At 37.3% G+C, this 12416-nt stretch overlaps 1 protein-coding gene across 6 annotated transcripts in view; it reads right to left on the reverse strand.

Moving 5' to 3' along the window:
- Positions 1-12416, reverse strand: part of LCLAT1 (lysocardiolipin acyltransferase 1) — a 120935-nt gene that overhangs the window by 52289 nt on the left and 56230 nt on the right. For all 6 annotated transcript variants that reach the window (XM_049834019.1, XM_049834018.1, XM_049834020.1 and 3 more), the window contains 2 exons: positions 10564-10710; positions 1853-1969 (listed from right to left, as the gene is read on the reverse strand). In XM_049834019.1, coding sequence (XP_049689976.1) covers positions 1853-1969; positions 10564-10710 — 264 coding nt within the window. The remainder of the gene's footprint in view (positions 1-1852; positions 1970-10563; positions 10711-12416) is intronic.

The raw sequence follows: 12416 nt of genomic DNA on the forward strand, positions 1-12416 counted from the left end.
CTTAAATTAGTAAGTAATAACTAAGTATTTTAAAATGTTACTTGAACTACCTTCTCACACATCATTTACTACATAATAGCACACAGTCATAATACGTATACCTCAATGCCTATCAAGGTACACAATACCTAGTAAATTCAATGCTACAGGGACATTAACATTTCACTCAATATTTGCCTGTCTTAAATAAAAGTAGGACTTAAAAGCATTTAAAAGACTGGACCAAAAAAAAGTCACCTAGGAATGTTTTTGGTTTTTTCCCCAGCTTTGTACTGCATAAAATCAGTTAATCAGCCTGAAATATTTTCCTTTTTATAACCCAATAGCCTAATTTGCATAGATCTCTCATACAGCAACAGAAGAGAAAAGCATTTTTATAAAATTAGAAAATGACTGTATAACCACAAAGCTCATTTCTGCAGCAAATACAGAACTTTTTTTTTTTTTTTTACTTGATAATATTTCAAGTGGAAAACATTCCTTTAACTGAAAATTTATTCCAGGCTAGAAATATTGTTATGCACTAGGTTAACCCAGTGCTGAAAAGTTTTAAGTAAAACAAGCTTTTGAAATTGCATATGTGGCAATTTTTTTTCACCACAGCAAATTGAGTAATAAACATTCAAGATTGATGAAAATCTAAGATGTCCACCACTGAATGTCCAATAAAAATAGGGTCAAATAGATATATGGTCCAGCTAGGGTTGTCCAGCTGGACAAAATATCAAAGCATTTACAGCGATCTCAGGATATCTGCTTAGTAGGAATCAGGCAATATGCAAGGCAGCTCTGCTCCTAAAATCCAAGCAAGGATTCCAGCAAGGGAAAAAAAAATCTACCAGCAGGTCCTTATTCTTTTTAATAATCTCAAACTTCTTCCTTTGGCAGTCAGAATAACCAGCATGTGTTAAAGATCTAGAATTGCTTTTCCCTGAAGAACTAGCCTATAAATAAGTCACTTTGTATCTACTGTACATGTTTATTTTCTTCAACCATACATTCATATATCCTCAAACATTCACTCCTCTGTATTTTAATCACTGCCACATCAGTATCATTTAATGGTTACACCGTTGTGGCCTCAAATCTCACTGAAATGCCCACTCCCAAAACAACCCACAGGCATCTCAATCTAACAAGCAATCACATCTTTATACTCTGTTCCTCTGATAATAGGGACTCTATCTCTACCCCCAGATTAATAAAGGGATGGAACACCATTTCTAGGTAAAAGTAAGCATCATGCATTCTCTTACCCACTACTCAGCCAAGCAGCACAACTCCGATTTTAGGCAGCTTCTCCAAGTCACCATCACCTGAAAAAGCTGGCAGCACTGGGCAGCTGACTTGCTGCATCTATATGCAGCTGTGCATTTCCCCTTGTCCATTTAACGTAGCAACTTGTTGTCTCAGCTCTCAGAGTTAAAACCAGAAGCTTTTCAGAGAGGGCAGTGTTATACATGTCTGTGTGTTCAGTGTCAACCACCCAGTTCGGGTTAAGGACTGGTACAGACAATAAGGATGAACTTCCTTGGGATCTTTTCCACTATTTTTCTGAGATAGACTGCTAAACAAGCTACAGTATCAAAAAAAAAAAAAAAGGCAAAAATGTTGTTTTCATCCACTGCATATCTCTTGATGATGTTAGTAGCTGTTACTAACTCTCTCAAATCTCCCCACGTTACAATCATTTTAAGTAGGGTTGAAAATAAGGGGTTTTTTTCTGATCAGGATACATGAAGTTTTTCTGAAGTTACTTCAAGCAGTTCTGTGAATATCAGCTTCTACAGCTTAGGCGAGATTCGTTATCTTAAAGGAAAAAAAAGAACATATAAATACAGAGCAGAATTACCTTCCCTTAGACGCTCAACCACAAAAGTGAATCCAGTAGTTCGCGGATGTAAGACGTACTCGTATTTTTGAAGTCCGTTCTTTTCAGCGAATTCATTACTGCGGGCTTTGGTATTGGCTGAAGGAGAGAATAAAAAACACCACTTTCTATTACTGTGCATGTAGACCAAGAATTAAATATAATTATTATACAACAGGCACAGTACAACAGCAGTTCACACAGTACAAATGTGCAACAGCTTTTCGGGTGAAGGCAGACTGCAAGTGTGCTTTCAGTTGGCCATAGTATGGTATGAGGGAGACCAATGTGGATTGCAAGGAAAGCCTTTTTACCCTCTCATTTCATTTTAGAAAATAATCAGCGACTCTTGCATATTTATCAAATGCAATCTGAAATCTATTAAAGTCTGTTAATATTTCTGTGTACACTTCAATACCCATTTTATAGTAAAATGTGTTAATTGGCTCTTTTTTTTTTTTTTTAACTAAAAAGGCACAATGTTTATTAATGCAGGTTTGATATTACGTACAGAAATACCTTGAGGTCAATGTTTAACCACACTAAACTTATTTTGGAAAGAAAACATTAAATGGAGGAAACCAGTTAATCTAATACATTAAAATGGTATTTTACATCTTCATTCTGAACTCAACACCTTTATTCATCAACCTGTGCTGCACATACGTACCCTGTTTTAATTTTTTTGACCAACTGCCTCAGTGTTACAGCACATGCTTGCTACTGTACACACATGCTTGCTACTGTACACACAGTACACGCAAGGCATCTGGAAAGCAGCGCGGCTAAACCCTGTGACAAATATGTTTCGAACCTCTGGCAAAAAGAAGTCTCTCACCTGAAAACCGAACAAAGGCTCTCTAACTTATTTAATAACTCACATTTATGTAGTCTTACAGGTGTTTTAAAAGACAAAATCATTGCCTAAGCAATATATCACCTTTATCAAGCAGAAACAGCTCCTTTTTTAAGTGTCCACAGTTAACCTTAACAGAGATGGGAGATAAAGTAATGAAAAATATATTGCTGCTTAATAATTTAATTGATACTTGTAGGTAAGTTCTTTCCCTTACAATCATCATAATTTTTCCTGTAAAGGAACAGTAGCAGAAGTGGACAAATCAACAGTAGTGCGAGATGTCCTTTTTGCAGTAATGCAACTTTCCTGCATCTTTTTTTCCTAAATTACACGAGCTCTTTCTTTATCAAAAAATGTGGGTGTTCCTCCTAAAGAACTATCTACCTATTAATAAATGCTACAGCATATCAGTATACTGAGTATCTTTTCCCTGTGAACTACTGTTTCCATGCATAAGAGTATTGCTTTTAATACATACAACCCTTAAGGCTTAGCGCACAGATTTCCTGACCGTGTGATTTGGAGGAAAGGACAACTGTTGCACAGTAGCCAAGCAAGTGATTCAGCAAAGAGAATCCAAAGATTTAATTCTTGCCAAGTTGCCAAAACATACAAATACTTGAAAATATTACATCTTCAAAAAGTGTTGCTAAAATTACAGAATGTGTGAAATACTAAAATTACACTTGGCTATGTAACTTAAATTTATCTTTCCTTGGACATATGCATTATGTCTTTAAGCACATGATCAGAGCATCTATTTTTGTCTGCTCGACTACTACCGCATTCAATGTTGAAAACGGAGTATTCTGAATCAGAGAAGGGAACTCGCCTTTAGGACTCCTACCTCTGCGATGGCAAAACTCGCAAAGTGAGTCACGAGCAAGACTTGGAATGGCAGAAGAGGCAAGACTAATCTGGTAATTATTAAATGCTCCTCTGAAAAGCCAGATGCTACCTCTTAGACATAATTGTATTGCACTACTAGCTCAACCACTTAAACTCTCTATTTTCTAAGAAAGGACATTGACCACCAAGAGCACTCCTATAAAAACTATACAACTCAAGAGTTCTTTTCCAGATTCTGTGGTGATTCAAGCAAAGTGTCTTAAATTAATTTATCACAATATTTTTAAGCTAATGTATTTTTTCTGCTGAAGGACAGAAGTATCTTTTTCATTTTCTACATACCCAAGTTTGGGTTTCACTATGGAACATTTGCATTCTGCAAATCAAGTCAATCAAAGCTTTGAGACACAAGTACCATATAAGTCTACATAAAGTTAAGCAGTCTAAAAAAAAAATAAATCTAAGTCTTAAGCATCTCAAACTGCACACAGTTAATGAGCACTCAGAAAAACTCTCTCTGTATGTCTGCTCGCTAGCACTCTGTTTCAGAGGGCCCATAAAAACAAATCCCTTGGTGTTTGCAAAAAACTCCTACTTGCACTGCAGGAAAACCAAAGAGTACATGGGCAGTTTTGTTTTCTGAGCAATACCTAACTGATGCTGCAAAAAAGGTTTGGGGGTTCCATGCCCATTGCTTTGAGGTAATCATCTTCAAACCTCCTCTTAGTGCACATCCCTGCACTTGGAAAGAACTCACTGTAAACATCTGCAAAACATCTTCCTAGTTTCCTTTTACTACAATGCCTTCCTAAAAAATGTGAACAGCTGGAAATTGGCACACCAGCCAACACGATTCAGCTATTTCCTGATATTTGTATCCCTGTCTTGCCTCTGGATTATAAGTTTTATGTAACAGAGATTGTTACCTACCCCTTTTGCATGACCCTAGTGTAATGGGATTTTAGAACTAGAATAACGCTTCCAGCTAATACAATGATTGTTGTCATCTGGAAAAGTCATCTCCCTCTTCTTTTCCTAACAACTACCAAGGCACAGGTCTTTGTGCGTTAAAAAACATATATTACAACAAGTCAGGAAGGCCAAAGGGTTTTGATGCTATCCTGAAAGCAAGGGTAGGATATGCCTTCACCCTACCAAAAAGTAAGAATAATGCCCTTGTCCCCCTCCTCCTACTCTCAGCATTTGAAGAACACAGTTTCTTACTCTGCTATTACTTATTAGCAAATGCACTGACTGCCACCGTATCCGATGTAAGCACCTTGGTGGCTACTGCTGTTTGGGATCCCTGTGCGAGACACCTGCGCCTAAACCTGCTGGGGGAAAGAGAGCACAATTCTCCTCCTCAGAACTGGATTCAACAAAAAGCAGAAAATGGGATGTTCCCCATTATATGAAACCTAGAGATTAGAAAACTGATCCAGGAAATTTGAAACCCATTTTCATATCCTCTCCAACCTGAGGGAATTCATGCAACAAACACCTTTTAAAAATCCCTTAATCAATAGAACAGGCTATACTGTCAGCACTGCAAAACTTATGCAGATGCCTCATCATTCTGCAGTCCAGATTATAACATTCTTAGGTGAAAGAATAAAAAAGTGAAAGATGCCTTTGAAAGCCTGATAGTGAAAACACTTTCTTAAAAAGAGGGAACATATGTTCTCTTCTTTGCTTCCAACCAACACAAATTGCCTAAAGCGGCTCTTGAAGGAGGAACTGGAAATGAACTCGGTTTGGGTCTCCTCAGTCCCAAAACATCGCTCACACCATTTGGCTAAGGGTAATGCCCCCTCTTGCTTACTCTCTCTGAGAACTGTGAGCAAGCATTGCTTTCTAGAAACAAGTATTTTCTTTCTTACACTGTAAGCCAAAGTAAATCTACTCCCAGAGTTTTTTTCTCAGCATTCCTATTAGGTGTATTTTGCATTTTAACTCCTTGGCTCTATTTGCTCCTATGATAAAAAAGAGTAAGTACAATAATCTATTTTTATGGAAAGCAGCTAGTTTATTAATAGAGGGTGATATGGGACCCTTCCTGATCCAGAACTGCTTCATGCTCCGTCTCCTCTGGTCTCACAGTGACTTGCCTCTCCTCCCCTGGCTCCTTCAGCTAACACACGCTGCCTCTCAGAGGGTATGTTCTTTGGGGTGGCGACAAGGGCAAGAACTCCAATTCATTTGAGTCTTTAGCCACTACTCCAGACCCGTTGTCAAACTACACAGAAGAACAAGAATTTAAGAGTTCTGCCCATAAACTTTTTTTTTTTCCTCTCCTGTGCTGCCTTTGGTACATAATTTTATTACATTTTTTCCTGTTTATCTCAAAATTATGTGGGCAAATACCCTTTATCACATTTTTAAATTACTGGAAAAGCTTAGAAAGTCACCACTTTCTAGAAGCACCACACTTCAAAATTTCATTTAAAGTAACTGGAAGAAGAAACTATGCTAACACATTTTCTTGATTTTTGAGTTACAGATTTTTAAGAAGTTAAATTGTTTTTGCTTCTGAAAACCAGAGGATAAAGTGAACAAATTAAAATTTTTTTTAAAGTCAAATTATGTTTTTAATTGTGAGCTAGTTTTGAATTTAAAAAAAAATCTCTAGAATTTTACTTTGATGAAAGCCATAATGCAGTAACAAGTTGCATTTGTGTGAGTCTGAAGAGTATTTGGAACTAAAACTCCAAGACCTGTACCCAATGAAAAGCTAAGTCTGTGCTCCCCATGAAATATGTATGCAGTATTGGCTCCTCTCAATCAAGCTCACATGCTTTTACGATTCAACATTGTCCAGGTTGATGTGTTTTGCTGGATGTCACCCAAGAGAATTATAGACTTCCCTCATCATCCTACTGGAAAGCTAATGCTGACAACTTTAATACAACAATTTCTGATCAACTCTCAACTACCTTTTTTTTTTTTTTTTTTTTTGCTAGTACTAGTGCACTGAAAATTGAATATTAAGCACTACCTTTTCCTTTAATCTGACTCGTGCATGATAAAAGCATGCACTTCTATGACTTCAAGTAGTCTCAAACAATATTGGTACCAGACAGCAAAAGAATACGAGTACTCCAAAAGTTACTCTTTAAAAAAAAAAAATAAATTTCCTCATTTATCTATTAGAGGTTTGCATAGAAAGCATAAAAGCTGTACTTGCTCACAGTAATATTTTAAGAAAAAGTTGAGCGATTGTTCTTATTTGTGCTATTTTCAGACTATTACATGTTCAATCAACCTCTGTAAGTGCTTTTGAACAATATTTTCTTGCATTACCCAAGTATATCACATTTACTAGAAAAGTGAAAAATCCAACTGCAGTTCATTGTTACCTTCTAGATGGAATATTGTATGTGATCCACACCACAACATTCCTGCCAAAATCTGGGCTCTAGCAAGCTTTCCTACTTGTTTTTTAGCTGTTCCTCAAGGAAAAAAGGTCTGTGCAATCACACTCTGCCCACCTGTTCCCCATAACTTTTGAAGCTATTGCCACCTGCAAACAAAGTTTGACAGAGACAAGAGATTCAAAGATAATTAAGCCCCACGGGAGTTTTAGAAAAACCAATGGCTGAGTAAAGGGAAGCCTCCAACAGTAGAGATCTTAATAACAGGAAAAGCCAGGGCAGGCTCCATGGGTCTTTAGTCTGTCAAGGCTTTCAGCACAGCATGCAGCGGTCCGTCGGGTAACGCAGGTATCGGTGAGGATGAGCCACAGCACACGATGCCTCTTGCCAAGAGAGCAGCAAGAGGTTTGCGGAGGAAATGTCACACGGAAGGAAACACAAGCAAAAAGGAGAAGTTGGAGTGAAGAAGAGACCATGTATAGGGACGCAGACACAAATCCATAGGAAATGAGGCTTTAACAGGCGCAGAGCAATACAGCAACTTTTTTTTTTTTGGTTATTGCTTTCTGAAGAATCACTACAAAGAATCTCATAAGGAACACCGCGGAAAACAAAAGAACAAGCAAAATGGTGGGTTGTATTCCAGCTTTCCAGAAGCACTAGACTTATAGTTGCTTTGTTTTCTTCAGGGCTTCAGAAAGTCTGGCTATTTGTTTATCTGCTGAGGGCTTCTTTTTAAGCAATTACAATAAAATACCTTTGATGCACTTAGCTTTAACCTTGAAGTACTCCAGAGTGAAAAGATGACCAACCTATCAGAAATAAGTATATAATTATTACCTCAGACCCTATACATCCAGTCTGCAAATACATTGTTCAGGGTTCATGACATTACTAACATTTATTTACGTAGCATCTTCCACCGCAAAGTACTTCCCCAGCTTGAAGTCAGGCAGTGGCCCATGTATAAATACAGTCATATTTTAAATTTCTTTGAAATCTTTCATTCTCAAATACCTGAAAACATGGTACAATTTCTTATAAAGAAGAGTACATCTACCATTGTCATGCAGCCACTGAGAGCATAAAAAAGTGATAGTAGCACAGAGCCACACAGCAATTCTGCTTTTCAGTGAAGTACATGTAGAACGTTATTTTTCATATTTTATTTCAAATGAGTCAGTACCTATGATCGTTCACTACAACTTCTGCTGTGGATTTTGTTTTCAGAAGTAATTAGCAGTTTTGGAATTTGGTCAGAAAACAAGAGCCACTGCCTCTATTTTTGCAAAACATCCCCTAGGATATTAGGCGGCCATTCAGAACAAAACTGCAGTTTATTTCTTATTCTCAAAGATGGAACATGAGGTTGCAATAGGTCCTAATATGTCAATAACATAACAATTCTCTGAAAATCATTTTTTCAAAAAGTTACACAAAATACATTATTATGTTCTATCATTCTCACATGGCATAAAATTATTGCTTGGTCAGGATTAGCCTGTCAAGGGATTTTGCCCCGTTTCCCATAATATTTTAAAATATATGAGCTAATGTTTCCTGTGAAGACAGTTAGATAGGAAGAGCTATTTACTTTCACTGAAAAAGCCCCACAGTTTTGCCTGTCTCTATACATCTTACTACGCACAAATGTAATACCAAGGTAGCATTCATTACGGATGGCAGGATAGAGTGCTAAACACCGGACAGTTTAACATGTCAGAAGCCAGCACAGCTGCCCAAGGAAGCAGCACCCTGTCGTCTTCCCTGCCCATCACTCCATCCTTCCCACCGCACTGCTTCCTCCCCGGGCTGCTCAACAAACCGGGGGGAAAAACGATCACCACCCATCTGCGGTGGCTTCAGAAGAACAGCGCAGTTAGCGCGGATAGCCATTTGACACTGCAAAGTTAAAGAGTATGTGTTACACACGTATAAGGAAGGAAAACCGAAACAACAGAAATACCTTACAAATAAAAAAGTAAAAAAATCTGCGTTCAGAAATCCAATTAGAGAATTTGTTAATATTAAGTGAAGAATCTTGTCTGCATGAATTTCTCGGTGGATGGTATAAACAGCATATACTTAAATTTGTCTAAGTCATTTATATCAGTTATAACAGCGGAGAGAAAACCCTGTGTTTCCTTAAGCAATTTTACATTCAGGTGGGAGCATCCCCACCACTGCCTTTGGGACTCCACAGCACAAGTGTTAACACACCACAGCTGTCTCAGTCCTCGCCTAATTCTATTTTTTTAAAACTGTAGTATGAAACTTCCTCAGTTCTTTAAAATCTGTTGTCTCTAAGGAATATTGGGAGGGATTAGAAGGTATACATAATTTATGGAATAAATTACAATCCATCCAATTCTTTCAATCATCTTGAGATGGAAACACCTCAGAAAGAGTATGAGTGACCCAAGGAGGAACCTCCTGACTCCATGAATAAGATTAAGATTTCATCTCATAATTCAGATGTAGGAGGGGACAGCTGTTCATTAATTTGAAGAAAAAAAAAATTAAAGTGAGATAATTTCCATCCTTCTTCCTAATTTTAGACAGACAATAACTATTCAACAAGAGCTATCACATGAAGCAGCCCAAGAATGTATGATGAATTTATCCTCTTTTAGGAAGGCTGATCAAGTGATGACAATTCCCTACACTGTGATAGCATCTGAATACTACATGTACACATTTTTAAGGATATTGGGAATACAGAAGAAAAAAATAGCAGTATATGTTAGTTATTTTTATACTGTGTCTAGTACTCACTGATCTGGCATTGCAATAAAATATGATTTGAGAATACTTACAATGCAAAGTATAGTAAAAGTCTTTTAAATAAGCTAAAAGGTAGAAGTTTAATTGTAATTGATTTTCTATTCAAAGATGATGCTTATCAAATCATGCTGCAGGCATGAACCTCCACAGAACATTCGTATAATGTTCTCTTTTATTGGCAATTGAGTCATCTTCAATACTTGTTAGCAACTTGCTTCTAATGCCATAAGATACCTGTATTAAAGTAGATATTTTATTAAGAATTAATACTACAGGATCAAACTCATTAAATTTACTCTTATCATAAAGTCAACATTTGTTTTAGGGAGGTATTTTTCTTATAGAGGCAGATACAGACTGCTTACACATGGCCTAAGGAACAAGTATCTCCATTTTCTCCTCTTAAAACATTAGGCAAGAAATCTAATAGAATCATTAGTTCTCCTCTTCAATCACTCTTCCATAGCTCTTAAATGATTTTGCACTGTTTGCCACAGTAATATGGAAAATGGGAACATGCAAATGATTTATTCCAGGTCTTGAAACCTACTTTTGCTAATGCAATGCACATACAGTGCTGACCAATATAAAGCCATTTCAATCATCAGATGCTTTGAAATATAAGTTATTTCAGGAAGACTAGCAAAGCGTCTCAGTGGAACTACATTTGTGCCTCTCAAATGAATCAGTACATATGATCATTTACTATAATTTCTACTGTCCATGAGAGCCCAGGCTTGCTCCTGCCTTGGACTTTTTTTTCAACTATTTCCATAAACAACAAAGAATTTCAACGTTGAACATTCTAAGAGATGACAAAGGCAGCCTACCTGTGAGATCAGTTCCTTCTGGAAAGATGAGGAGTTGTAACGGTTCACGAATGTCACAGAAATAATCCAGCATTTTTTCAAAGTGACTCTTGTCATCTTCCCACTTTCTCTGAATGAAAACAAAGGCAGCAACCTGCATCGCCCAGCCTAAAGTTTAAAAAATACACCTTTAGTAACATTTCACTCTGATACTTCCACAATGTCTGTTATTCTAAAATACTGTATCAATTGTGTTAGACACAACATTTTATTTGCTGCCCACCTATCCTCACCTCTGATTAAGAGCACTTAGCTACCTTGTAATAGGAGTGTTGGATAGGAAGCAAAAGAACGGATAATCTAAATAAATAAATCTAAATAAATGGCTACTGTTTTGCAAAATTCAAGTTACCAGAGTTAGAAAAGCTTTCCAGAGCAAGAATAGGGTCAACGCTGTCATGAAAGGATGTTATAGCGACATGGGTGTCAGTCTCTTTTCCCAAGTAACAAGCGATAGGGCAAGAGGAAACAGCCTCAAATTGTGCCAAGGGAGGTTTAGATTGGACATTAGAAAAAATTTCTTCACTGAAAGGGTTATCAAGCACTGGAACAGGCTACCCAGGGAAGTGGTGAGGTCACCATCCCTGGGGGTATTTAAAAGATGTGCAGATGTGGCATTTCGGGACATGGCTTAGTGATGGACTTGGCAGTGTTAGGTTTATGGTTGGACTCAATGATCTTAAAGGTCTTTTCCCACATAAACGATTCTATGAGTCTATGAGGTGAAGTATTTAAAACCATGGCCCTCACTACAATATCCTTAACCACTGCAACACTGATTTGCTCAAGGGAAGGCGCTGCCCCTACAGACAAACATCTCAGCAATGCACTGCAGGATAAAAGAAATCTGCATTATACAGAGGTAGTTGTCCTTCGTATTGCATGTTAACCATGTGCATTGTGCAGAAAATATCTATTGCTTCGAGGGCCTTATTACATATACCTCCTTATAATTTTCATTACTAATAGAAGAAAATACAAAGTTGTTCTTTACATCTGATTATGGAAAAATTTAATGTATATCCATTTGTTTGTTTTAATACACAAGACAACTGTGCAGATTTACAGTCTGACATCAAACAAAGAATGTAATGCAGTTAAATAAACAAAAGTGTTTCTGAGCCTCCAGGTCAGGGGTCACAGGCCATTATCTTCAATAAACATTCCTGGCTTTTTTGGCAAAATTTAGCGTACAGGGTATCACATAATATTAGAAGTTCTGTCCACTGGTTCAGACAGCAAGATGAAAAAATCAGGGCTACAGTTCCACCACAGGTCTGTCATGCTCCCTTCTTAAACACAGCTCAGAGGAGCACGACACTGCCTTACCACTGTTCTTGGCTAGCTTGTATCTCATCAGAAAACCTGCAAATAGATATTCCACATCAAAGAGAAAACATCACAGCTTCCCATTCTCCTCTTTGCTCACCACAGTCCTCAAAGTCTGTTTTTCCTTTCCTGGTGACTTAGAGCATGTTATTCTTGCACTTTACTTCAGTTCCTCTTTACAGGGATTCCTTTCTATTCTGTTCCTGGCAATATCTTCCAAGGAGCATATGCTAGAAAATCACTTACTAAAGTCACCAGTTTTTAAAACAACTTCATAAGTCAGTCAGCCTGGATAATGCATTAACCAAGCTGCATAATCTCTTCTGTATTGGTTAGGAACGTTAATTGTATTCTTAAAGATTTGTAACCTGTATCATGGGGTAGGTACTTTTTATTTTTAAATCAGCTAAACAGATGGAGCATGCATAACTAACATGCCTTCTGCAGTCTGGACCTAATGAGTCTCAGATATTCAGATAATTAAT

Source organism: Accipiter gentilis, chromosome 30 (genome assembly GCF_929443795.1).
Source record: "Accipiter gentilis chromosome 30, bAccGen1.1, whole genome shotgun sequence".
NCBI classification, from domain to species: Eukaryota; Metazoa; Chordata; class Aves; order Accipitriformes; family Accipitridae; genus Astur; species Astur gentilis.